The sequence below is a fragment of the Panthera pardus genome, unplaced genomic scaffold, assembly GCF_024362965.1.
Source record: "Panthera pardus isolate Hobbes unplaced genomic scaffold, ASM2436296v1 HiC_scaffold_17, whole genome shotgun sequence".
Taxonomy (NCBI): Eukaryota; Metazoa; Chordata; class Mammalia; order Carnivora; family Felidae; genus Panthera; species Panthera pardus.
This window is the reverse complement of record NW_026526732.1, coordinates 1,449,589-1,477,250: the sequence shown is the minus strand read 5'-3', so window position 1 is coordinate 1,477,250 and position 27,662 is coordinate 1,449,589. Positions and strand designations below refer to the sequence as shown.

Below are 27,662 nucleotides of genomic sequence, written 5' to 3'. Positions count from 1 at the left end.
GGGGAAGAGTGATCTTTTCAGGAGCCCTCTCGACAGACAAGGGTTTAGTTTTCATAGCTCCTGTGTCTGGTCAGCGACTTAGCTCAAGTTTTACGTAAAGGAATATAGATCCAGTGATCCCTTTCATTATCTGCTGGTAGTGCCGTCTGAGGCCTTCCTATAGAAATTCCTTAAATACAAGAAGCCAGAGAAGCTGGATTTGTGCAGCAAACCGAGGTTGCCATGTGACACTCTAAAAGGAGAAAACAAGCCTGAGGTTCGGCAGGATTCAAATCAGGTCCCATTAAGGAATTTGGACGGTCTCCTGGACGGGTTTCGTACGATGAATTTTTTATTAAAAGACATCGCTGACAGGGCTGTGGATGGTGAGTCAGAGGTGCCCAAGACTAAAAAGCACGATCGCACCAAGGACCACGCTGGCGTTCGTGCTGGTGAGCGTTGACTGGGGACGCGGAAGGCGTGAGCGCAGGAGCTTTGCGTGTGTCAGCTCGGCCAGTCTTCAGAGCCGTCCATGAGGACAGGTCGCTTCGCGCTGTGGATGCGTGTGTTGACCTGAAACATCCCAAGTCGGTATAGTTCAGGCCTCACCACGGTGGTGCAGCGAGCTGCCTCTCCGGGCTCGTGCGGAAGCCAGTCAGGGATCCGCGTGTGCGTGCGTGCACGCACAGGCACGCGCGCTCACGGGGATTTTACTGGAACAAAATTCTTTATAACATGACGCTGGTTGTAAGGTGGGTTCTGTTGAATGCCTTCTGTGGTTTAGGACTAAAGGAACCAAAATAAATGGCAGTGTAATTATCGCTCCGTGCCGTGGAACACACACACGCCACCATCGCCCCCCCCGACTGCTGTCACCGCCACCACGGCCGACACCATCTGCGCCCCTCTGGAATGAGGCTCTGCTTACCAAAGTTAACACAGGTGTCTCTGCATGTTCTCCCACCTCTCTTCCCCGGGACCCTTGCGTAGGGTTTGCTTCTAGAGGTAGCGAGATACCCGGGCCTCGCAGCCACTGAGGATGCTAAGCATCCCCGAGTGAGCTGGGATCCCGCCCTAGCTCTGGCTCGTGACGCACACATTCTTGGAAGGCTGGTCGTGGCAAGCGATGGGCCCAGAGACCCAGCTTCCCTTCTGCCTGTTCAGGTTTCCAGCCAACGGAGATTACGGGATGCTAGAGAGGACGTTGGCCTGGACAGCAGCCCGTCCGGGCACTGCTCTGAGGTGAGGACCTTAAGGTCCAGAGCGGTCGTGTGGCCTGCACGAGGTCCCACAGCCAGTGTGGGGTGCCTCTTGGACTGCAAGTCCGGCTTTTGTCCGTGTTATCAGGCTCTTAGTTTCCTTTCATAATGGCACTGGCTTCTGTGGCTCTAATTTTCACGTTCTTTCTTCTTTGCTGAATGACGATGCAGAGCGCAGGCTCAAACACAGGAAGCGATTGGCTGGCCGTAAGTTTGCCACCTGGTTTCGTGTACCACCTCCCGGAAAGCTTCCTTTTCCTTTGTGAGTGTGTGAGGGTGCACACAGCAAAGGTGGGCTGAGATCTGGGTCCCCCGTGGCCCCCGGCCCTGAGGCAGATGGGTGTGGCCCGCCCGCCAAGCCCCCCCCCCCCGGCATCTCCGAGGGGCAGGGTGCCCGGGGCTCCTCGTCGATCCGTCAGGGGAGCCAGCTTGTGGCCCAGAGAGCGCAGACACATGAGCCCTGGGTTTTGTCAGCACGGAAGGCAAGGAGCCCTTGCAGGAGGAAGTGAATTCTTTGTTTACACTTTTAACAGCTTGTCACACACCTTCTTGGGCGCTGGAGTGAAGACATGATCTGGCTTTCATGTCCTGCAGGCGTTGTTAAGACAAGAGCTGCCTCGCTGAGAACGCTAAAAATCGAGCTGTGACTTTGGTAATTGGAGAAATCACTCCGACGGGCCTACCAGAGACGAGATGTGTGTACGTGTCGCATTAAAGAGCTGCGTCCCTGACGCTGGTTAGGAGAAGAAGCCCAAGTTCCAGAGGGAAGACTCCCCTCCAGCATCGGGGAGGCCAGCCGTCGTCCGCCTGGCACAGCCCGCCCGGCCCCGCCGCGGCCCGGCCACGTCGGCAACCGGCCGTGCTCAGGGGCTGGTGCTGGGCTCGCCGTGTGCGCCCCGGGTGTGAGGCCGCTGCGGCTCGGGCTCCAGCGAAGGACTCAGAACCTCTGAGCTCTTACGTAGCCGCTGCTTTTCCCCTCTTTAGAAATAATTGGCCATGTGTGAGAGGTTTCTGCAGGCACGGCTCGGATTACCCGGCGTGGTTCAGGGACGTCTGGAACACAGCTGCATTTTTATATACATTCTATTAAAGAATGAGAGTAGACACAGTTAATAGGACTTGGCCGTAACATTTCCGCAAACGTGCCTGTGGCCACTTGGGTTCCGTCTTTGCCGGCTACGGCATTCTACGGCAGTCTGCACCGTTCGGGGCCATAAAAGGCAATGGTCCCTACTCTCTAATTATCGCCCACAAAGAAGGGCTGTAGGTTAGTCATTCTGAAAGGAAGCATTACCACTTGCTTGTGTATAGTCAGCAAACTTAGATGACAGCCACACTCATCGTGTTACCTAGACGTGTTTCACGACCCACCTGTCTGAGGGGGTCCCCAGAATCAGCACCTGTACTGGGACTCACAGTAGTGGCTATGCCAGCTCCCAGCCTCTGGCAGGCTGGGAATCGGGCTCCGGAAACTCGGGACCTTGATCACCGAGGTCCGTGGTCTTGAGTGGCCCCAGACTGCTTTGTGAGGAGAATCTTGACTTGCGACTTCTGTAGGTAAAGAACGTTCTTCTAGCCAGCGTGTGTTATGGCCAGACTCCTAACTGATGTGATTCTCAAAGCAAACAGTTCCTCATTTAACCAACTTCGGAGAGGAGATGGAATCCAGGCCCCCAGCATCTGGAGGAGCTCAGTTTCCCAGACCCTGAGAAAACAGAAAATGTGCCCGGAAGAAATCCACACTATTTTGATCTTCTCGCGCGGGGACTTCGGGCGAGCGGTGAGGTGAATGTCCGTGCAGACCACCCGATTCTCCTGCCTGCCGTAAGAAGAGCTTCTCAGCTTCCGGCCCTGCTGCGGCCCGCAGCGGGCGTGTCTCGTAAAAGTAGTCCTTGGAAGCCGTGTTCTTCGTCGGGACGTTGGCGAGTATCCGGCCGTCGTCACCACGGGGCCCTTACGTGAGGCACAGGAAGCATTTCTCTCGTTTCAGACTCAGCAAGTGGCCTTGTATCTCCCTATGGTCTGGTTTATGCTGTTTCCTTTCGGGGGGACCTTCCTTCAAACGCGTGGCTCCATCCACCCAAATGTGCCTTCTTGTATCGGCCTAAGTCTACTTTCCGCCATCCTTCTTTACCATGATTCTTTTTCTCTGTGTTGACGTCTTTCTCATTCATTTACACTTGAATCTTACCGCGATACGGTGCGTGTAGTCTGGCAAGCTGTAGCATCCTGGGGAGTTCGGTAGTAAATCCATGCTTATGTAAACACACAAATCCCAAACCACTTCTCATCTGTGCTGTGCTGTAAAATCTGTAGCCTTCATCTCCTGATTTTATTACATTTTCCAAGAGGAAAGATGCAAAGGGTACAGACTGACGTGGCCCTGGAGTCATAAGAAAGACACTTTCGCCCAACGTGCTTGGTGGTACTACAGTCGTGGGCATAATGTTGACGAGGGAAACGTGTTTCTTAATGCAAAGCATAGGATCGGGCGATTCTGCTCGTTGTGCAGTGGCGTCACATCTAAGCAAGGAGTCAGGTGAGGATTTCCCGGGCCGATGGGTTGCTGTGTCGCCGTGTGGCCTCACGGGAGGCTCTGGCTCTCGGGCCGTGGTCCTGGCCCGAGGGGAGGGCAGCTGTGGGTGTCCAGCGGGCGCCACCGTGGTGGACGTGTGGCTGTGATTAACTGCCACCCGAGGGGCGTCCCGCGTGGCCATGAGGTGAGTGTGCACACGGCCCGTTCAAGCTCTGTCACCATCATATCGAGGAAACAAAGCGCCTGCAACAGTTCTTGGAAACAGAGCAATAAAATCCAAAAAAAAGCAAAAAAATAACGGGGAGAACCGTTAGCCATCTGTGGCTACCTCTCAAATAAAAATACTGGATTGTAGGCGATATTTCTGCCTTAAATTAACATAACCCGGACAAAATACGCATTGAAACATCGAGTGAAAGCACTACATCCCCAAATGAAGCGATCTGTTTGTCCGTGGGGCCGCCTACGGGCCCAGCCTCCGGAAAATCTGTAGCAGACAATGAACATGAAGCTGCTTTCAGTTCAGTGTCAAGTTGGTAGGGTGTCCAGAGGGTTCGCGGTCAGCCCCCCAAGCCACAGGTCGGGTCCTCCGCGGGGTCCCCCTGGCGTCGTCCTGCCCTTCGTAACTGCCTTCCGAGCTCTGCACGCAGCTCCCTGGAGCCGCCCTCGCGCACGCGCGGAGTGCCCGGTGGGGAGGGCGTTCATCCAGGGCGCTCGTCCCGCAGAGACCGCTCGGAGGGGCAGCGCCAGCTTCCCGACCCGGGGCGGCTGGGGTGCGGGTGGGAAGCAGGCCCATCAGCGAGGTGTGTGCGGGTCACGAGGGCACTGGCCTCAGCCTCGGGGGGCGGCGGTGTCTGCACCTGCTGAGAGCAGGTGCCCCCGTCCTACGTGCCTGGTGCTGCATACCCCGGATGTCAGGTGGGGTGCACCCTGTTCTCTGACGTGCTCCCTCTGTCTGCTCTTCATTTTCCCCTGTAAAAACCGAGGGGGGAGGGGGGCCTGGAGAAGCCCTCGGGTCCCTTCTGACACGGGGCTCTCAGGGCCTCTGCTCGCCAGAAGGCTCTGGGTTCTGGGCCCGGGGTCGTCACGGGTGTCAACGGGCTCCCTGAGTGCGCGTTTCCCAGGCGTTAACTAAATCGCTGTGTGTCATCTGGGAAATTCCGATCCATCTGGGTTTATGATACATAAGTCATTCAGCCCGAGTTTCCGCAAGAGGGACCCTGCAGGGCATGTCACTGCCTGTGCGGCAGCCCTGGGGACCCCGAGAGTCTTCAGGAGGTGGAAATGATTGCTCAGACCTTTTATTAAACAGACGCTCTGCTCGGTGGGCAGCTGGACAGGCTGGTCGGTGCAGGGAGGAGCCGTTCCCGTGTATTTAACGTGCCACGTGTAATGCCTGTCATCGTTCCGTGGCTCCATATGGTCGTTTTCTTTTTAATATGAAATTTATTGTCAAATTGGTTTCCATACAACACCCAGTGCTCCTCCTAAGAGGTGCCTTCCTCAATTCCCATCCCCCACCTTCCCCTCCCTCCCACCCCCCCATCAGCCCTCAGTTTATTCTCAGTTTTTAAGAGTCTCTTATGGTTTGGCTCCCTCCCTCTCTAACTTTTTTTTCCCCCTTCCCCTCCCCCATGGTCTTCTGTTAAGTTTCTCAGGATCCACGTAAGAGTGAAACCATATGGTATCTGTCTTTCTCTGTATGACTTATTTCACTTAGCATCACACTCTCCAGTTCCATCCACGTTGCTACGAAGGGCCATATTTCATTCTTTTTCATTGCTAAGTAGTAGTCCATTGTGTATATAAGCCACAATTTTTTTATCCATTCATCGGTTGAGGGACATTTAGGCTCTTTCCATAGGAGGATGCTGGGCTCACCTCATCCATATGGCCGTTTTTAAAGCCCTGCTGAAGTGTAGGTGTTTCCAGTGGTCATGAAGCTAATCCACGCAGCTCGTCAAAGCTCAGTCATTCGCTTGAAAGTGGCAGGCGACTTGGTGTGGTCAACTTTTGGGAAGCATGTGAGACCAGGCCACGCCTGTGGTTGGTCTGCCCTGAAACCTCACTGCTCAGGACCTCCGGATCAGGCATCTGGATAAACGACTTGTTGGGGGAGCGTCTTTCTCGTCTCCAGCTCGGGTGTTTCCTTCAAGAGCCCCGCCTTGTCACAGGTTGTACAGTAGAAAGAATCCAAACACACATGGCTTGATTTCCTAAACTCAACACAGAGCTGTCACAGCAAAACCCACTCGTGAAGCCCCGGAGGTGAGCTGCACGAAGGGTCTGGTTCCCAGTGGGCGTGGTCCCGGTGGGTGCGGTCCCAGTGGGCATATGGCTGCTACAGGCATTGGAAATACAGAGGAGAAGGCAGTTCATGCTTGCTGAACTAGGCAGTAAGTGTTCCTGAAGAAGGTGAGCTTTGAGCTACTTTCTTTTAAAGTTCATTTATTTATTTTGAGAGAGAGGTGGAGAGAGAGGGAGAGAGAATCCTAAGGAGGCTCCGCGCTGTCAGCACAGAGCCCGACGCGGGGCTGGATCCCAGGAGATCTCTCATGAGATCTTGACCTGAGCCAAGATCAGGAGTTAGATGCTTAACCTACTGAGCCACCCAGGCGCCCCTGAGCTACTTTACTGAAAAGGGGCAGGACTGAGTAGGCAGAGAATGGACCCTCAGGGGTGGGGGTGAGCTCCGGGAGCAGCCAGGCACAAGTATAAATTACGGGTTCACAATTAATACACCTAAGGCGTGTGTTTGGGAAGAGCTTATATTCAAGGAAGACAGAAAGTGATGTGGTTTCTTTGTTTTCGTTTTCCTATCCCATCGTACTGTTAGGCTGTTTTCTAAGGAAGATAGGATTTCCAGTTACGGTCATTGATTGTGGCTCCAAGGGAGAAGCATGTGTGTAATCTTTTCTTCAAAGATTCTGCCATTTACCAGAAATCCTGTACTGGAGCCACAGCCTCGCGAGGCAGGCTCCTGACTGCTGGCAGGGTCGGTGGCACGGCAGACCAGGAGAAGGACAGAGCCTCTCTCCAGCTACCAAAATAGACCTTGGCTCGCAAATACAGTCTTAGGAGATCAACGTGAATCATAAAAATCATTCACGAACACCGTGCCCCTCTTAGCATCTCCAGACTTGACGCTTCCTAAATATGAACTAAAACAGGCCCTCCAGAATCTTCAAACAGCTTCACATGAGTTCTTGAAATGACAGGAGACTTTGTGACACCTAGCTGATTAATGGTTGGGTGAGTTGGTTAATAGTTAATGACTTAACTCGGGCATACGAGAAGTAATATCCCGTATTGATAGTTCATTCCGATAGCCAGTAGCTCCTTAATTAGGTCCGTTTCTGCAAACTTTTAGCCATACAAACCGGAACAGATTTTTCACAGTGTAAGTGCCAGACATCAGTAACTTTTCTCTCCTTGTCAATTTATTTGTGAAATACTGTTTTTAAAAGTCCAAAACCAGGGGCGCCTGGGTGGCTCAGTCGGTTGAGCGTCTGACTCTCGGTTTTGGCTCAGGTTATGATCCCAGAGTCATGGGACGGAGCCCCGCATCGGGCTCTGTGCTGACGGCGTGGAGCCTGCATGGGATTCTCTCCCCCTCTCTCTGTCCCTCCCCAGCTCGTGCACACACTCTCACTCTCTTTCTAAAAAGAAAAAAAAAAAAGACTTAAGTACAAAACCATAGAAGTGACATCTCGTGTCTTGTCCCCTTCTTCTGTGCCCTGCCAGACTGAAGGCTTTTCCGTGCCAGCTGGTGGATAAGATTGGGTAGCCATGGGTCTTTAGCTCAGCGTTTAGAGTCCGTGATCCCTGGCTGTATACGGTGCCGTCCAGCCTGTACCTGCACAGACACACCGCGAGCCTTCCACCTTACTTGGGGTTGGCTCAGTGTCCGGACCCCATGATAATTTTGAGTCATGATTTTTAAAAGTCTCCTATGTAGCCTATTACAACCCATCCGCACTTTCGTGCTATTTCCAAGTTTCACACTCAGCATGAGTGTCCTTCTCCGTTCGTGCCATTGCAAGGGTGTTTTTGAAAATGAGAGAGCTGAAGGCAGGTCTCGTGGCCCCTGCAGAACTCACTTGACCTTGACCCTAGTCCTTTGACTTAACACCTTGACCCCAAAGCTGCAAGTCACTGACCTCTGTCACCTGAGGAGAGGTCATCTTGTCTTTGCTCCAAGTGAGAAAAGGTGGCTCCAGGTGAATCCTGGGGGGGCCAAGCATTGAGTGCCATCTTCCCCTTGGAACGGAGGCTGCTCCGAACCGTGAGGCGTTCACATGGTCTTCTGAGCATTCTCGTGAGCAACCAGGCTGATCCCGTCGGGGCTCTTCAGAGAACGTAAATCACAGTGATGCCATTTGTCTCCTTTGGATAGTTTTTCCTTGTGTGTCGGTTCTCCCGGGGGAATAAGAGGGAGAAGGTGACATGGGAAATGGACTTTGGGGCCCTTGCTGTGTTCTGTCCGTCACGTGGACGTGGAGGAGACAACGTGGACGGAATCTGTTGACATTTGAAAACTTCAGAAACCACGTTAGACACGCGCCAGAGGGTTTGGCCCCCCCATGTCTTCGTTCCTGGGGACAAAGCCTACATCTCAGAAATGGCAGGAAAGTGAAGCCAGAGAGGGAGGTCCCCGGCTGAGCGGCCAGCGCACAGCCGCTCTGAGGTGTAGACTGGGCTGCGAGAACGCAGACACGTGGCCCTCGTCTGCATGGACTCGACCTCCGTTAATGAAAGTGAACAACCGCATGGGATCCATTCAACAGTAATTGCAGAGTCAGCCGGTCGGGAGAAAGTGCCGAGGCTGTCACAGCACGGGACACGGTGCACGGCACTTGCCCTGGAGGTGAGCGGGAAGCCGGGCTCCGTGCGGGAGGCGCAGGGAGGGCAGGGACCGTGCGGGGAAGCAGCAACGGCCGAGGCGTGGAGCCCGTCCCCAGAGCAGAGGCCCCGTCGTGTCGGCCCCGTGGGGGCGCCTTTTCCGTGGTCGCGGCCGTGGGCTCTGAGGTCGGGCCCGGGACTCAGGAGCCCGGCGCTGCCCCCACCCGGCAGTGTGGTGCACCGTGCTCATCGGCGCAGGGGGTAGGTGGCCGCGGTTCCCGTGGGACGGGCTGACGCCGTGTCGGTAAGTTGGCTCGGCCCTGGGCTCCGCGCACGGAGTGGAGACCCGCGGGCCGAGTGCGCTGTGATGACGTTGGCTCGCCGACGGCCGCGGCTACGAGGACGTTCTCCCGAGGGTGTCGGGGACCTAGGGGCGGGCAGGGGTCTCGGCGCGCTCCCGCCCTTGCCCACCCCTCGGCTGTCTGTCGGGGGATGCCCCGTTCTGGAAGAGAGGGCAGCTGCTGACCCAGCGTCGACGCTCTGGCCGCCGCGGCCGCTTCCCCGAGGGCTCGGCTTCTGGGGCAGCGCCGGGCAGGGGTGTGGGCGCCCCGGATGCTTTGGAGAGTGTCCTGCACAGCGTGTCAGAGCCGGGCCGGCCGGGGCTGGGCTGTCTGGAGCCTCTGCTTGAGTTCCAGGCACGCGGTCGGCCTCACTTCTGGTTTCCCTCGCCTCCTGAAAGAATGCGTGTGGCTTTTACTCGGTTTACGAGCATGATTTCAGCATGACTTTATTGTGGTTTTACAGAACGGGCTCTGCGATATTTGACTGCGGGGAGCCGTGGCTTCCCGCGTCTCGGACGTCCCCTGGCAGCACGGGCCCTGCTTCAGCGACTTGCGGTGAAGGCCCGATGCCACCAAGTGCAGGGTGAATGCCTGTGGCCGCAGAGCAGACAGCCTGGCCCCCGGAGAGTGGGGGCTGCCCCTCCGGCCCTCAGCGACAGCTCGCTGAGCCCCCTCTATGTCAGTGGTGAGAGCCGCGTCCCTCAGGTGCCACGGGGCTGGTCAGAGACCTCTGGAGTTTTACAAGGCTCCCTCTGTGGTCCGTGGTCCGGGTGATGCAGAACCCAAAGGGCAGGACGAATATTCAGCGACGTAGTGTCTCGCTGGGAGACGTAACGTGCAGGAAGCACGGCGCCCGTGCCCGATCCTGCAAGGCACGAAGCGGATGTTTGTGTCTGTGTGCACGACGGGGACAACGGGACGGGGGGACCTCCGTCGGCCGTGTGTCCTGCTGTCCGGGTTAGCTGTTCTTGGCCAAGCACAGATTCAGTGGCTGTGTTTTGGAGAGGCTTCCAGACTCCAGGCCGTTCCAGACAGTAGCTCAAGGTCGGGAGAGCAGCGTGGGTGTTTCAAGCGGAGCGGGACGCAGGATTACGCGCTCACAACATGTCAGAAGGGCTCGGGACAGAGGGCGAAGGCTGCCACCTGGGCTCATCTGTGTTGCTCGTTTCCGAGTCAGGAAGCCCCTGACCCTGCCGCTGCTATCTGACAGGACTGCGTCGCGCGCCAGGAAGCCGCGAGAAGGGCCGAGTTGGGTGGTTGCACCCACCGCGAGCCTGCCCCGCGGCGGCCCACTCCCGCCTGCACCGGCGTCCCTCACGGCACCCGCTCCACACGGCTGCCATGTGCCGGTTAGCGATGAGGAAGGTGACAGAAGTTGTCTTCATCCAACCTTCCGGTGGTAGGAAACACTTCCCCGCTCTTTTCCGGTGAGGAGTTTAGTGATGGCTCTTTGCAATCACATCAAGGTCATTGGTGCTATAAAATATGATTTACAAGCATATCATAGATTGGAAGCTTACTTTTTGTGACGGTCAAGGTTCACAGTTTTTACACATACGGGCGGTCTGTCTCGTGCTTAAGGCTTGTGTTCTTTCTTCACTTCCTCACAAAGGATATGAAAGAGGCAATAACGAGGAGCAAACTATTGGAAGTAGAAATAAATGAGCTAGTAGTTTAAGAAAGTTTTCTCTAGGGGCGCTGCGGGGCTCAGTGGGCTAAGCCTCTGACTTTTGCTCAGATCACGATCTCACGGTTCGTGGGTTTGAGCCCCGTGTCGGGCTCTGTGCTGACAGCTCAGAGCCAGGAACCTTCTTAGGATCCTCTGTCTCCTTCTGTCTCTGCTTCTGCCCTGCTTGGGCTCAGAGACTCTGATCCTCGAGTCCCACAGGCGATGGCCCAGTGCCGATTTCCAGCACACGTCATGGTGACGAATCAGAGCACAGTCGCCAGCCTGTGAAACTCTTTGTTTAGAATAATGAGAAAATGTTGGAAATACGGAAATATGAAAATAAATATACAAAATAAGTACAGAGAAGATAGAAAAACCAGAGTCAATACGTAAGAGTCGAGATTTTGTTTTCATCTTAAGATTGGAAAGCTTCGTGGGTGCCTGGGTGGCCAGTCCGTTAAGCATCCGACTTCGGCTCTGGTCACAATCTCATGGTTTGTGAGTTCAAGCCCCGCGTCGGGCTCTGTGCTGACAGCTCGGAGCCTGGAGCCTGTTTCGGATTCCGTGTCTCCCTCTCTCTCTGCTCCTCCCCTACTCACACTCTGTCTCTCTCTCTCTCTGTCTTCAAATTTAAATAAACTTGGGGCGCCTGGGGGGCTCAGTCGGTTGATCATCCGACTTCAGCTTAGGTCATGATCTCGCAATCTGTGAGCTCAAGCCCCACGTTGGGCTCTGTGCTGACGGCTCAGAGCCCGGAGTCTGCTTTTGATTCTCTCTGCCCCTCTCCAACTTGTTCTCTGTCTCTCTCTGTCTCTCAAAAAATAAGTAAATGTAAAAAAAATTATAAATTAAAAAAATTTAAAAGATTGGAAAGCTTCGTGCTCTCCCCCGAAGGCTGTGTTTGCGGGTAGGCCCTTGCTCGTGGCCTCCAGTGTGGACTGAACGATGGTGAGTAGGCCTGGGCCTCGCAAAAGTCTTAATGAGGAGGTGCTTCTCAGTGGCAGGGGACTTGTGCCTCACGCCTTGTCTTGGCACAGTGCTCAGTCCCAGGGCCGGGTTGTACCCTCACTTCCTGCTGTGGCCGCAGGACAGAGCCTTGAGTCCCTCTGTAGGACAGATGGGCTTTCAGGACTGAACCTAAGCCCGTGTCCTGCAAAGGACGTTCTCTGCATACTTGCTGTGTAGACTGAGGCCCATTTAACCCAGGCCGGGCCCCCCAGAGTACCGCGTCCTCCCTGATGCCCCCTGAGCTCCTCCCTGGACCACAGGCAAAGCCCGGCCCCCTGGGCCCCCACAGTGCACATGGGACACTTGAAGACCATAAGTCGGATTGTGTCATCCTATAAACCCCCCGAAGGCTGGTTTCCCTGTAGGTAAAGTCCAAGCTTCTTCCAGTGGCCCCCCGGGACCCCGCAAGCCTTGGGGGGGTCCTCCCCTGTCCTGCTGCCCTCCTTCCCTCAGAGCAGCCCAGGGCCACAGTTTTCCGAGTGTCTCTGCTCTGTACAAGCATCAGTGCGTGCGATATTTCCTTCTTTGCTTTGCCAGAGTCTGTGTTTTAAATGATATCAAAGCAACTTTATTTCTTGTTTTTATTTTTTATTTATTTTATTTTTTATTTATCTTAATGTTTTTATTTATTTTTGAGACAGAGAGAGACAGAGCATGAGCAGAGAAGGGGCAGAGAGAGAGGGAGACACAGAATCTGAAACAGGCTCCAGGCTCCGAGCTGTCAGCACAGAGCCCGACGCGGGGCTTGAACTCATCCACTGTAAGAACGTGACCTGAGCTGAAGTCAGATGCTCAACTGACTGAGCCACCCAGGCGCCCCTATTTCTTGTGTTTATAAATGGCCGCCTACATCAGTTTCCTATACATTTGAAATAATGAACATACAAGCAGGCAGCCAAAACTTCCTGCCAGTCACTGTTAGATGCTCAAAAATCGATTCGTGTCGGTACCCCTGACACTTCCCACCCCACAAGGCCACTTAAAAACGCAGGACCTGTCAGTAAGCCTGGCCCCTTCCACTTCCCTGGCCCAGAAGCCCATGCAGTCACCTGTTGGTCAGTGCCCAGCCCACACCCGGGTGTCAGTGTTGGCTGACACGGGTCCAAAAATATGGATGTTGTCATGTGATGCTTTCTCTTGATGATGTCCGAGGAAACCTCCATCATCCTGCTTCTTTTTGGTGGCAGTCCCGAGCGAGCCAGGGGGCAGGACGGACGTGAATGCTACTTAATGCACAGGGCGGTTTTTGCATGTGACTGAGGCAGCATCCTGAAGATGCATGTTTGTATTTGAAAGAAAAAGGGAAAAGAAGAAATTCTGATTTCTATATGAAAAGCTATTTTTTATTTATTTTTATTTATGTGTTTATTTATTTAAATTTTATTTTTTTTAATTTACATCCAAATTAGCATCTAGTGCAACAATGATTCCAGGAGTAGATTCCTTAGTGCCCCTCCCCCATGTAGCCCATCCCACCCTCCCACAACCCCTCCAGCAACCCTCAGTTTGTTCTCCGTATTTAAGAGTCTCTTCTGTTTTGTCCCCCTCCCTGTGTTTATATTATTTTTGTTTCCCTTCACTCATGTTCATCTGTTTTTTCTCTTAAAGTCCTCATATGAGTGAGGTCATATGATTTTTGTCTTTCTCTGACTAATTTCACTTAGCATAATACCCTCCAGTTCCATCCACGTAGTTGCAAATGGCAAGATTTCATTATTTTGGTTGTCGAGTAATACTCCATTGTGTGTGTGTGTGTGTGTGTGTGTGTGTGTGTGTATATATGTATATATGTATGTGTGTCTGTACATATATATATATATATATACACCACATGTATGCGTATACATATATATATATATATATATATGTATACACACCACATCTTCTTTATCCAATAATCCATCCATGGACCTTTGGGCTCTTTCCATACTTTGGCTATTGTTGATAGTGCTGCTATAAACTTGGGGGTGCTTGTCAGAATGGCTAACATGAACAACTCAGGAAACAGCAGGTGCTGACGAGGATGCGGAGAAACGGGAACCCTCGTGCACTGTTGGTGGGAATGCACACTGGTGCAGCCGCTCTGAAAAACAGTGTGGAGGTTCCTCAAAAAACTAAAAATAGAGCTACCCTACGACCCAGTCATGGCACGACTAGGCACGTATCCAAGGGATACAGGTGTGCCGTTTCGAAGGGACACACGCACCCCCATGTGTATAGCAGCACTATCCATACGAAAAGCTCCTATTTTTTAAAAGAAGGACATTTGATAGAAAGCAAAGAATGCGTTCACCTTGAGTCAGCAAATGAAATGATTTTTCAAGTGTCCCCGTGTAAACCAGGCTCCGAGACCCCCAGTGCGTGCGGCAGACGGGGCGGCTGGCTGGGCCCGTCCGCGGCTGCACTGGAGCCCGGGGCACGGCCCTGTGGCCCCAAACCAGGATTAGTGCTCAAGTGTCTTCACGGAAATCGCACTGAGCGCCGAGGGTTTTGCTTGGATTCTGCAGATAGACACAGGATCAACAGCATCGTCAGGCTAAGCTGTAGGCTTTGTTTGGCCACAGATTTATAAACAAATTGCTGCAGTCATTCTCTCCCAGCTTTGAAAAGGGCAGTCTGGTTTCCTCTCCCTGCGATGTTTCTCTAAGTGGCTGTTAGCTGTGTGCCTGTGGACAGCAGGACGCTCGCCCTGCCTGCTCCCTGCGGGGCCGCCCCTGCGCTCCGCGGGAGAGCTCAGTCGTGCGGACAGCTGTCCCCGTGTGACTTTGTGTCACGTCGCGGAGCCTGCAGGCTGTGGTTTAAACAACACCAGATCTAGGGCAGCCGTCTAGCCGCCCCAGGGGCCACCGTGCAGGGTGAGCAGGAGGCGAGCCAAGGAGCAAGGGCCCGGCCAGGAGTGGCCGTCCTGTCAGCACGTGGCCCCCCAGGGCTCCCTGCCGCCCCGGCCCCGCAAGCAGTCTGCAGGCCCCTGAGAAGGTCTCACTGCCCTCACTGCCACCCTGGCCTGTCTGCTTCCAACCAGTGGCTCTGTCCCCGAGGAGTGTGCGTGTCTGTCCGGGTCACGGCGCCCTGTCCCCGGAGAGACCACCCGTCTTCCCAGCAGAAGCCCCCGAGGTCTGGGGGCGCCTTGCTTCTGTGTCAGGCGTGTTGCTGCTTTCGTGTATTTCCAAGACCTGGTCCACTTCGTGGTGAGATTTCCATTCTTGTACGTCTGTCACTTCCACGCAAGGAAAATCTGCTCAGTGGGTTCTGAATTTTTTCTGATTTCTTCTCATTTTGCGTTTTCATTTGCTTTGTCTCAGAACTGGCTTTGAGCAGCAGCCCCCATCACCCAGTGGCAACCCTCATCCCGGGGTGACTAGGACGGGGGGGGGGTCTCCGCTCTGCTCCCGGGGGGAGTCCTCTCAGAAGCAGCCCCCGAACACCGCGATAGACGCCGCGCAGACACCACAAACCCAGGCCGGCTGCTTTCTCCGGGGCCTCCCCACCTCCACCCCTCAGTCTAAGCGACCTGCGGTCCTACCCGTGCCCCGACTCGCAGGGATTGTGGGACCGTGCTCCCCGAGCCCTCGTCGCAGTGAAACCCACTTCCCCACTGATGGGGAGTGGCACCCCCATTCCTGTCTCCTTAGCTGTTACCCTCGGAGTGGTGGCCACGTGCTCCCAGAGTCTGGGGTAAATCAGGACTCTGTGGTCCTGTCGGCTGAGGCGGGGACTCGGGACGCTCGCTCCGTGTAGGTGATTGCGGCCACCAGGCCCAGCGCCTTCACGAGGCCTCAACAGTGTCTGTGGAGGAAGGGCAGCAGCGTGAGCAGGACCTCCTATCTGCAGGTGGACCCTGTGTGTGTGTGTGTGTGTGTGTGTGTGTGTGTGTGTGTGTGATCCAGCTAACCTCACCCAGAGCGCGTGTGCACGGCGTGGGACCCAGTGTGCTTGAGGACAGTCTTGCAGGTCTGGTGGCTTTGTCTTTGTGAGACGAATGCATTTCTTATTTTCTTTATTTAAAATGAAGTTTACAAAGGGGCGCCTGGGTGGCTGGGTCGGTTGAGCGTCCGACTTCGGCTCAGGTCATGATCTCGCGGTTCACGGGTTCGAGCCCCGCGTCGGACTCTGTGCTGACAGCTCAGGGCCTGGAGCCCACTTCGGATTCTGTGTCTCCTTCTCTCTCTGTTCCTCCCGCACTCATGCTCTGTCTCTCTCTCTTCCTAACCGCCCCCTTCGAGGCCCCTGTCCTCCCAGCCGGAGTGCAGGGGCTGCGGGAGGCTCCCTGGGTTTCCGAACCACGAGCGACTCACCGGCAGCCCCCAGAGGGAAGAGCTAACCAGATCATGATGTTTTCTTGAGAAGGAACATTCTCTCAATGGTGTGTGTTTTCCCTATGGAGTAGGATCTAGTTTTTTGGTTCTATCAAAGGGGAATAACACCGCTTTTTTTCACTGCTAACCTCCCCCCCCCACCGCCGTGAGGACTCACATCTTTTCTCTGATACGTGTACTTAACGAAGCGCAGACAGGCCTGAATGGATGCCTGCTGTAGGCAGCCAACACATACTTGCATAATAATAACCGCAACTCAAGTGTCAAAAGGAAAACCGGAGTGTGTTTAACCGCATAACATGTTGGTCTTTGAATGACTCACCGGCCGTCTCACTGAACCACCGTCCGACCCAGGCCTAGTCTTCTGACCTCTCCAGAGCCCGGAAAGGACGCACCTGGCCCGGCTCTTGTCCTTGTCCCGGAACAGGATGGGGCAGAGTGCGGCAGGTGCGGGGGCCGGGGAGCTGCAAGTGGTGTGAGGGTGGGGAAGGGGGGCTGCCGCTAGGCGGTGTCTTGCGGGTTAATAGATTGAGGGAAGCCGAGCTGCCCGTAAGCCAGCCACTCTGCACCTGCGGGGTCCCCCAGGCCCACCGGGACAGGCGTCCGTCCACGTCCGTCTCCAGCAGGGACCTCGCGCGTTTCCCGATGCCCGCAGGCACCAGGAATTCGTACGTAGTGTTGGCCAGTAGGGGTGCCGCCCGGGACTGCCGCTGTGGATATCAGTGCCTGCGATCTCTGAGTCCCGTGTGGCGACTTGGTAAGTGTCAGATGCCATCATTCACGAAAATCAGGACCCCACATCAATATATGTGTTGCCATGTGTTCACATGAGCTCACTGATACTAAGGTACCCCGACATACTAATTTCCAAGACATAAACATTTCTTTTCATCACAGGGAAAGATCTCTTCTATTCTGTGGGTTCTGTGAAATACGAGTAAAAAAAAAAAAGATGCTGACTTTCTTTTTTTAGGTTGTCCGGGTGCCAAAAAGAATGAGTTTCTGACGAGCATTCTGGACGCGCTGTCCACGGACATGGTGCACGCCGTGTCTGACCCCTCCTCCGGCAGGTACGTGGCAGGGTCCGAGGAGGGTCAGTGAGGGTCCGAGGAGCCTTGGTGATCGCCGGCTAGAAGCTGGTGCAGCCGTGAGGCATCAGAGGCATGGTCAGCATAGGAGGACCCTGCGGGGCTCATGGTGACGGAGAGGGGACCCTGTGGGGCTCATGGTGACAGGGGACCCTGAGGGGCTCACAGGGACAGAGAGGGGACCCTGCGGGGCTCATGGGGACACAGAGGGGACCCTGCGGGGCTCATGGTCACGGAGGGGGGACCCTGCAGGACCCATGGGGACGGAGAGGGGACCCTGTGGGGCTCATGGTCACGGAGTGTAGACCTACGGGGCCCATGGGGACAGAGGGGGGACCCTGTGGGGCTCATGGTCACGGAGTGGGGACCCTGCGGGGCCCATGGGGACAGAGAGGGGACCCTGTGGGGCTCATGGTCACGGAGTGGGGACCCTGCAGGGCCCACGGGGACAACGAGGGGACCCTGCGGGGCTCATGGTCATGGAGGGGGGACCCTGCGGGGCCCACGGGGACAGAGGGGGGACCCTGTGGGGCTCATGGTAACGGAGCGGGGACCCTGCGGGGCTCATGGGGACAGAGAGGAGACCCTGCGGGGCTCATGGTGACGGAGGGGGGGACCCTGCGGGGCCCACGGGGACGGAGAGGGGACCCTGCGGGGCTCCTGGTGATGGAGAGCGGACCCTGCCGGGCTCATGGTGATGGAGAGGGGACCCTGCGGGGCCCATGGGGACAGAGAGGGGACCCTGTGGGGCTCATGGTGACAGAGGGGGGACCCGGCGGGGCCCATGGGGACAGAGAGGGGACCCTGTGGGGCTCATGGTGACGGAGGGGGGACCCTGCGGGGCCCATGGGGACGGAGAGGGGACCCTGTGGGGCTCATGGTCACGGAGTGTAGACCTACGGGGCCCATGGGGACAGAGGGGGGACCCTGTGGGGCTCATGGTCACGGAGTGGGGACCCTGCGGGGCCCATGGGGACAGAGAGGGGACCCTGTGGGGCTCATGGTCACGGAGTGGGGACCCTGCAGGGCCCACGGGGACAACGAGGGGACCCTGCGGGGCTCATGGTCATGGAGGGGGGACCCTGCAGGGCCCACGGGGACAGACAGGGGACCCTGTGGGGCTCATGGAGACAGAGGGGGGACCCTGCGGGGCCCACGGGGACAGAGGGGGGACCCTGTGGGGCTCATGGTAACGGAGCGGGGACCCTGCGGGGCTCATGGGGACAGAGAGGAGACCCTGCGGGGCTCATGGTGACGGAGGGGGGGACCCTGCGGGGCCCACGGGGACGGAGAGGGGACCCTGCGGGGCTCCTGGTGACGGAGAGCGGACCCTGCCGGGCTCATGGTGACGGAGAGGGGACCCTGCGGGGCCCATGGGGACAGAGAGGGGACCCTGTGGGGCTCATGGTGACAGAGGGGGGACCCGGCGGGGCCCATGGGGACAGAGAGGGGACCCTGTGGGGCTCATGGTGACGGAGGGGGGACCCTGCGGGGCCCATGGGGACAGAGAGGGGACCCTGCGGGGCTCATGGTGACGGAGAGGGGACCCTGCGGGGCCCATGGGGACAGAGAGGGGACCCTGCAGGGCCCATGGGGACGGAGAGGGGACACTGTGGGGCTCATGGTGATGGAGTGGGGACCCTGTGGGGCTCATGGTGACAGAGGGGGGACCCTGTGGGGCTCATGGTCACGGAGTGGGGACCCTGTGGGGCTCATGGGGACAGAGAGGAGACCCTGCGGGGCTCATGGGGACAGAGAGGAAACCCTGCGGCGCCCATGGGGACAGAGAGGGGACCCTGTGGGGCTCATGGTCACGGAGTGGGGACCCTGCAGGGCCCACGGGGACAGCGAGGGGACCCTGCGGGGCTCATGGTCATGGAGGGGGAACCCTGCTGGGCCCACGGGGCCAGAGAGGGGACCTGCGGGGCTCACGGTGACAGAGAAGGGACCCTGAGGGGCTCACGGGGACAGAGAGGGGACCTGCGGGGCCCATGGGGACAGAGAGGGGACGCTGCGGGGCCCATGGGGACAGAGAGGGGACCTGCTGCGGGGCTCATGGTGACAGAGAGGGGACCCTGCGGGGCTCACGGGGACAGAGAGGGGACCCTGCGGGGCTCATGGTGACGGAGAGGGGACCCTGCGGGGCCCATGGGGACAGAGAGGGGACCCTGCAGGGCTCATGGTGATGGAGGGGGGACCCTGCGGGGCCCACGGGGACAGAGAGGGGACCTGCGGGGCTCATGGTGACGGAGGGGGGACCCCACAGGGCTCACGGGGATGGAGGGGGGACCCTTTGGGGCTCACGGAGCTCACGTATCACAGTGGGTCGAGCCAGAACCTGGGATTTCCAGTGGCTGCACCAGGCCATGGCGGGTGTGAGGCGGGAGAGGAACGGAAAGCGGGGCCCCAGTTCCGACGGCTTTATGCCTTGGAGTTGCATTTCAGAGCCATCGAGTTGATTTTCATAGTTTGAATTAAGATGTTTGGTTTCACGTTTTCAAAATACTGTGTGTCTGTTGTAGAAAAACCCAAATACGTAAGATTTACCATCTCAAGTGTACAATTCGGTGGCATTATTCACAGTGACACTGCTCACGGTGACTTGCGAAACTCTGGACGCGGGTGGTCCGGTGCCGCGCAGGGGGTCGGGGTTCCGGGGCTCCGGGCCGTGCTCCCCGCGCCCTCCTGGGGGCGTCCTGACGCCGTGTGCTCCCCACAAGTAACCGCAGGTGCCAGGGGACCTCCCAGCGCTGCCTGGACGTCTCATGGCAAGCCCTGCGTCCCCCTGGGAATTAGCAGTAATTTATTTCTTTTTTCGAAGAGCTTTTTCTGAGGGAGACTCTTCCCGTGGTTACTTCCTTAGAGTGCTGGCCTCCCTCCTGAGTATTTCATCTCCTAGATCTTAAAATGCCTAACTTTTCTTGAAATCCAAGGGTAAATGTCTGGTTACCACTTCAAGATGTATTTTTATTTGCATCCGGCAGTGTCCCTGTGGTAGAAACTGCTATGTATGCCTGTGAGTCACATATAAAGGAGTCGGGAGCCTCGGGGTCCCAGTGTCTGTAGGGCCATGGATGTGCGAGCTGACCCGCCAACCCCACGGAGCACCGAACCTGAGACCCGGGGCTTCTGTCTTCAAACGCTTGGCCGACACCAACTGTGTAATTCACACGCATAAATTCATTGTGTCGTTTGCCGTTTTGAAACCGACTTGAAATATTTTTTAAAGCCCTTTCTCTAAATTGTTTTTAAACCTCGTTATATGGGACGGTGAATCTTTGGTGGCTCAGGCACCGGCACCGGGGGAGTGATGGGCAGGGCACCCCTCTGGGGGGGCTGGTGCGCACGGCGTGCCTTCCGTAGACGGGCAGGGGCAGGGTGGTGACGGCTGCGTGGCCGCGGCTCCTGACGCCCTTGTGCGTTCTTGCAGGCTTTCAGAACCCGACCCCAGCCACACGCTAGAGGAGAGAGTGGTCCACTGGTATTTCAAACTACTTGATAAGAACTCCAGTGGGGACATTGGCAAAAAGGAGATCAAGCCCTTCAAGAGGTTCCTTCGGAAAAAATCAAAACCCAAGAAATGCGTGAAGAAGTTTGTCGAATACTGCGACGTGAATAATGACAAGTCCATCTCGGTGCCGGAGCTGATGGGCTGCCTGGGGGTGACGAAAGAAGAAGGTAAAGCCAGTGCCAGGAAGCGCCCCAGTAAGAGCCTTTCTCGTTGTTCTGTGCTTTGCAACGCATCTGGTCCCGACGCCCGCTCCCGCGACTTCTTACAAGTGTAGATTGTCCTTTGGTCTGAGGGCGAAAGAAAAGCACCATGTGCCTCTTACGTGTAGCTCATTTGTCCATAGAAATAATAGTAAATCGTCCACAAGCATCTGAGGGAAGCCGGTTGGAAGGGGAGGAGCTGGGTGTTGTGTGAAGACAACTGTTTTATTGTTCCGACCACGGTGGCCGGCTTTCCAAACGTGTCCTGTCGTCCTGTGTTTGAGGTGCAAATCTGGGGACCGCATCTCGACTCCCACCGGACGTTCAGGCCGGCTTGTAAGCAGTTCGGTAGTTCCTGTTATGCAGACCCACTATTGTGATGGCTGGAAACGTTATTTTAGCCGTTTTACCGGTCGAGTGTATGTTTTCATCGGAGGCTGGCCTGACCAACCAGCTGTTGTGGAGAAAGAGGATTCCCCGCGGTGGGTGGATCCCAGCACCCTCAGCGGGAAGCATGCGTGGACCTCCTGCCTGCTGGCTGCACGGGCGAGTGGGACTTGACGGCCTCGTTTGTACAGTGTGGGTGCCGGGGAGGGTCACCAATTTCCGTAACACCTCTGAGCAGGAAACCAAGTTGGATGGAGCTAGAGATTGTCATGCTGAGTGAAGTAAGTCAGTCAAAGAAAGACAGCATATGATTTCACTCCTGTGTGGAATTTAAAAAAACACAACAGACGAACTTAAGGGAAAGGAAGGAAAATACGATAAAAACAGAGAGGGAGGCAAACCGTAAGAGACTCTTAAAAACAGAGAGCAGACTGAGGGTTGCTGGAGGGGGGGTGGGTGGGGGGATGGGCTAGATGGGTGACGGGCACGAAGGAGGGCACCTGCTGGGATGCGCACTGGGTGTGGTGCGTAAGCGATGAACCACTGGGTTCTGCCCCTGAAACCATTATCACGCTCTATATTAACTAACTTGGCTTTATGTGGAAACGAGAAAGAAAGGGGAGCCCGGGTGGCTCGGTCGGTTGAGCGTCCGACTTCAGCTCAGGTCATGATCTCACAGTCCGTGAGTTTGAGCCCCGCATCGGGCTCTGTGCTGACAGCTTGGAGCCCGGAGCCTGCTTCGGATTCTGTGTCTCCCTAGTTCTCTGCCCCTCCCCCACTCACGGGGACCACGGTCAGTCGGGGCAGAGGGAACGGGGGAGACGTGGACAACTTCCCTGAGGTTTCCATGGGGAGGGGCACGTGAGGCAGGTCAGCAGGCTCAGGACGGACTGGTTTGAGTGATTGCAGGGGGCTCTGGGGTGTCAGGACTGCCCCAGGTTGTCCAGGACCTGCCCTGGGGTGACCGGGTGGGGGGGCCAGTTGTCAGGACCTGCCCTGGGGTGACCGGGTGGGGGGCTAGCTGTCAGGACCTGCCCTGGGGTGACCGGGTGGGGGGCTAGCTGTCAGGACGTGCCCTGGGGTGACCGGTGTGGGGGGCTAGCTGTCAGGGCCTGCCCTGGGGTGACCGGGTGGGGGGCTAGCTGTCAGGACCTGCCCTGGGGTGACCGGGTGGGGGGCTAGCTGTCAGGACGTGCCCTGGGGTGACCGGGTGGGGGGCTAGCTGTCAGGACGTGCCCTGGGGTGACAGGGTGGGGGGCTAGCTGTCAGGACGTGCCCTGGGGTGACAGGGTGGGGGCTAGTTGTCAGGACCTTCCCTGGGGTGACAGGGTGGGGGACTAGCTGTGAGGACCTACCCTGGGGTGACAGGTGGGGGGCTAGCTGTCAGGACCTGCCCTGGGGTGACCGGGTGGGGGGCTAGCTGTCAGGACCTGCCCTGGGGTGACCGGGTGGGGGGCTAGCTGTCAGGACCTGCCCTGGGGTGACAGGGTGGGGGGCTAGCTGTCAGGACGTGCCCTGGGGTGACAGGGTGGGGGGCTAGTTGTCAGGACCTTCCCTGGGGTGACAGGGTGGGGGACTAGCTGTGAGGACCTACCCTGGGGTGACAGGTGGGGGGCTAGCTGTCAGGACCTGCCCTGGGGTGACCGGGTGGGGGGCTAGCTGTCAGGACCTGCCCTGGGGTGATCAGGGGCGGGGCTGGTAGGCCTTAATAGAAAGCCCTGTCACCGTAGAAGTTGGAGTGTTCCATTCCTCAGGTGGCTGCAGGTGAGCCGATGTCCTGAGTTGAGGGCCGTGTTAGCCACCAAGAAGAGGGCTGATGAATCCCCTCGAAATAAGCTAAAATGTGGTCAAGGTGGCCGTTTGGTCAAAAGTGAGCATTGGGGATTTAGATTCATATTTGATTCTACAACCCTTCTCTTCCTTGAAGAATTTCTCTTTTTTCCTACTGTTATTTTCATTTTCAGCTTTATTATCAGTTCCTTCTTCCTGCCACGTGTGATTTGAAACAGGTTTTGACAAGCCAGAAAAACCTGCACATTCGGGGGAGGGTTAGTTCGGACGTTCTAAATAGGCGAACTGTCGCCGCCATCTTGTTTCCTTCATCTCTGCTCACTGCTGAACAATGCATGTCTTATCCTAACAAATATCAGAAATTAAAAAACAGATAACGTGGCTTTTCTCCTCAGACGTAATGAGACCCGTATATTCCCCCGGAATATCTGTATGTGTGCGCACGCACACGCGTGCCAGCTGTGACGTTTCACTACAGGATGGGGTCGTGACACATCTCCTTCCTGATCACACTTAGTTTAGGAAATTACGCAACAGTTTACCTTTGAATTATTTCAACTGAAACGTATTAGCGGAAGCTGCGATCTAGATTTTCACTATTACCAAAAGAAAACAGAAAAGAAAAAAAATACCTGAAACTGTCGATAAACGATAAAAAGAAAGGAAATCTTCCTGAAGGTTTCGGGAAAAACATTCACAAAACGTTGCCTCGTTCCCTCACGAGTCTCCAAAATGGCCGTTGCACAGACACTCAGCAATTAAGAAATACTCATTTTTGACCAAATTAGCTCTTTCCACCAAATTGCCATGCTAGCCGCGTCCCTTCTAGGCGTACTGCCTGACCACAAACCGCCGTCCGCCGGGTCGCCTGGAGCCCTCCGCATCACTTGTCACCAGTGACGTAAACTGGTTGCCAATGGTTCCTGAACGCTGTGCCCGTTGGGCACCTGGGCACCAGTCCCCTCTCTGTGTAGTCCCCTGGGTTTAGTGAGGTAGGCCTGCCGTGCTCCCTGTTGCTGGGGACAGTGCTGTGCTGTCTAGGGGCAGGGGAGGGAGGGAGGAGGGAACCCAGGAAGGTGGAGGCCCATGTTGGAAGCAGAGGAGGAAGGCAGGTGCCCGGGAACTGGACCCAGGACTGCCCGCAGGATGGGGGACGTGACCTTGGGGGCCGGGTCTGAGCCTCCCGCCTGCTCTCCCACCACGGGCCACGTGGCGAGGCCACAGGACAAACACTGTGCGTCTTGTATGTGTCTCCCTCCACCTTCCATTTCCCTCGAGGATTTGGAAAAATTGTTTTGAGCCAAATACGCTAGTTTCTTATGAGTTAAATATAAAACCAAAACGTGTCAGGGAACTGTGTTGCACCCTGCCTGGGGCCTCCTTTCCCCGGGGAGAGTTTAAGAAACACGGGTAAGAAAGGTCTCGGGTTAGTAGATGTTGCTTTGGAAGTTTTGGTAAAATGAAACCTTCTTCTCCAGGTGGACTGGAGCGTTTATTGTTAAAAAATTGTACATTGTCACTTTTCGAAGCCACTGCTTATAATCTGTGCTGTCTCCCTCTAGACGTATTTTCTCATGTGAAAAGTGTGTCAGTTGATGACACTGTCCTAAAGTGATTTTGTTCCCTTCCTGAAAAGTGATATTGAAATTTTCACTAAATGAAGAGTATTTGGTTTTTAATAGTGTCTTTTTTTTTTCTTTCCTTGTTAGCCCCCAGAGTTAATGCTGAAAGCGCTTCTAATAAACAGGTAAGTATTGTTCTATCTTAGCGTTAATAACTTGTTTAATTAGAGGCAATGAAAACTCGGGGTTCTAGAGATTTGGAAAGTAAAGTACCTTCCCAAAACAGGAGAAGCCACGTTTCATATACAAACCCCAGTGTGGCCAAAAGAACCTTGCAAAATTCCATCAGAATCATCAACTCGTTAAATCATCAACTTAAAGATTTGTCTTAATTTTTTTTTTTTTTACTCTTTGAAATTTCATTTTGTTATTTTTAGAAAAAAATGGAGTCCTATTGTTTTGTGGAAATTTTTTAAAAAAATAATTGTCTGGGATTTGCAACTTATATCTTAACAATTTGTTAAGGAGATCACAGGGAGAGGAGACCCTCTGGGCATTCAGGTGAACATTTTCTTTTCATCTGGGGATCTTAATGAGACAACTCTTCTGCTCCAAAAGGGATTTTCGGCCTCCCCCAGTGTGTGTTTAGACACATGTTTCTGTGTTTCTGAATCCTGTTATCTTCACACGTGCGGGTAAAGTAGGTAATTGTGTGGACTCTCCCCAGCATCCCAAGCCACACCCATCAAAGTCTAGAATATTTTCCAGAGGGCAAACGGGAGTGGGTAGGTTTCTCCCTCCCTCAAAGCCACGACAAAAAGCCTCCCTCCTTAGGACTGCTGGCCCATTCATAAAATCACCGGTTGGACGTCAGTGGACATTTCCCAAGGCATGCCCTGCATCTGGTGTGGGTTTTAAGCGGAACCGTCGAAGGCACACCTTGGACGTAATTGAAAACCATTTTGTTAGGAAAGATGTGTGATACGGTTTCCTTTGTTTAGCCAATATTTACGGCTTTAACTTTTTAAATCCTACCACAAGTCACCTCCGCTTTAGAGCCGGGCGGGTCTGAAAGCAGTCACCCCGGCCGAAACGCCCGCGGGGTGTTGTCATTACCCAGCGGTGACGATGGCCACGCACGCGGTGAACTCGGTTCAAGACGCGAGCCTCCCTCTTCAGCTATTTCCCAGAAAAAGAAGCCGGAACAGCCGCTCCTGCTGTTTCTATGGTGTCGGGATGGCTATACTGACTTCCATGTCCTGGTTCCAAGGGCTGTTACTGTAAACCGTGATTCTGGGATTAAGTCCCTTGCATAAACCAGCTGTGGCTTGCACGTGATGAAATAATGGAGGGCCTTAGATCTTTCTTTGAGGAATAAAATATTTCTGAGCGCCAAGATCTTTCACCGTCCGAGTAACCGCAGACAAGAAGCGTTAAACAAAGGGGAGCTGGGAGGATTCAGGGGCCCGTAGTTATCCAAGAGCGAGGCGTCTTTCCTGCTCTCTTCTGCATTTCCCGGCAGGATTCAGACACGATCAGAGCAGCGCCCCCACGCCGACGTGGACAAGGGCCAGCCTCGTCTGCTCCAACAGTTGGGACGCGTTTCCGTAACTGTGAAAATACTGATGGTTTATCTTCACCCACAACTAATTGAAACAAAACTTCCCATTAGCTCAGACGCGGGAGAGACACTCTTCTTTGTTCTGACCACCTACTAGTATGTTTATCAGGGGAGGAGAGGCAGCCTGGAAGCCTCCTAAGTGTTTACGTTGATTATTTTAGATAACCAAACAGGAGCATGGATCGATTTATACTGGTAGGAATTGATACGCTTGGGAAAACAAATTTCGAAGACTGTATCTCGCTTCTCCTTTTCGTTCCAAATGGCTTTTAACTGGCAGTCGGGGTGCAGAATGGCAGTAGTTTAGGAGACAGACTTTTCAAGTTGCATTTCTTCTCGAGAGGTAAGTTAGTACACGGAAAGGATGAAAAGGAAATTTCAAAAATCAGTGATGCCTGTATCAAATTTGAAGCATGAATTAGATTCTTAAAAGTATTGGGGCGCGCGGGTGGCTCAGGAGGTTAAGCGTCCGACTTCGGCTCGGGTCATGATCTCACGGTTCGTGAGTTCGAGCCCCGTGTCGGGCTCTGTGCTGACAGCTCGGAGCCTGGAGCCTGCTTCCAAGTCTGTGTCTCCTCCCTCTCTCTGCCCCCTCTGCCACTCGCGCGTGCACGCTCTCTCTCTTTCTCAAAAAAATAAATAAACGTTAAATAAAAAACTAAAAATAGTTATCTTGTATAATAAATGACGGGAGGCTGCAGAACATTTAATATATTGAATCTACTTAAAATACTTAAAGCAAATGCTAATTTTTCTCAGCCAGTATGTTTCTCCTGATAGTCCTGATCACTGAAAGGGAGAGGAGGGTCGGAAGTTAACGTTGGCATCGTGTCTTTGTTAATCCTTATGCCCAAAGTGATGGAACCAACAGTGGTTTCTGTTGCATGCATTTAAAAATACAATGCAGTGCAATACAATAAAACAGAATACCAAAACCTGTTACCAATAAATAACGATTAGTGCTAGGAAGAAAACTAAACTAAACTAAAATAAAAGTAAATAAACAGAATACCAAAACCTATTATTAATAAATAACGATTAGTTCTAGGAAGAAGACTAAACTAAACTAAAATAAAAGTAAATAAATAAACTGAGCCTAACCCCTAAAAAAAAAAAAATACTGCTTTTCCCCTGTTGCCAACAGGTAGATTAACGCCAGCCCTAGAAGGCAGGCTTTACTCCTCACAGATGAGGGATGGACACTTCCTAACCGTGTCTCCATTTCTGTCTTTCTTTTTTTCAGCCAAGAAAGCAAGGGTAGCGGCTCACACATCCAAGGTGGTTCCTGGACACGTGGGAGACTCCCTCACCAAAAAGCAATTAAAAAAACCCCAAAACACATAGTATTTGCACTTTGTACTTTCAATGTAAATTCACTTTGTAGAGATGAGATATTTAAACAGACGGCTTTAATCTGTGAAATGGAAGGGCTGGCTTCAGAAAACTAATCACATACAATGTATGTGCCCTCTTTGGACCTTGGAAATCTGCACTTGGTAGATGCATTTCGAGTTGGCTTTAGGCTTAATTTCTTTATCCCGCACATGCTGGC

At 54.6% G+C, this 27,662-nt stretch overlaps 1 protein-coding gene across 5 annotated transcripts in view; it reads left to right on the top strand.

The window, feature by feature from the left end:
• The window catches only part of SMOC2 (SPARC related modular calcium binding 2), a 161,929-nt gene extending 134,478 nt beyond the window's left edge, over positions 1-27,451 (top strand). For 3 of the 5 annotated variants that reach the window (XM_053904272.1, XM_019412815.2, XM_019412816.2), the window contains 4 exons: positions 16,924-17,020; positions 20,469-20,743; positions 24,637-24,674; positions 27,354-27,451. In XM_053904272.1, coding sequence (XP_053760247.1) covers positions 16,924-17,020; positions 20,469-20,743; positions 24,637-24,674; positions 27,354-27,371 — 428 coding nt within the window. In that variant the 3' untranslated portion in view covers positions 27,372-27,451. The remainder of the gene's footprint in view (positions 1-16,923; positions 17,021-20,468; positions 20,744-24,636; positions 24,675-27,353) is intronic. The other 2 variants (XM_053904271.1, XM_019412817.2) reach the window with 1 other exon arrangement.
• The last annotated feature ends 211 nt before the right edge of the window (positions 27,452-27,662 follow it).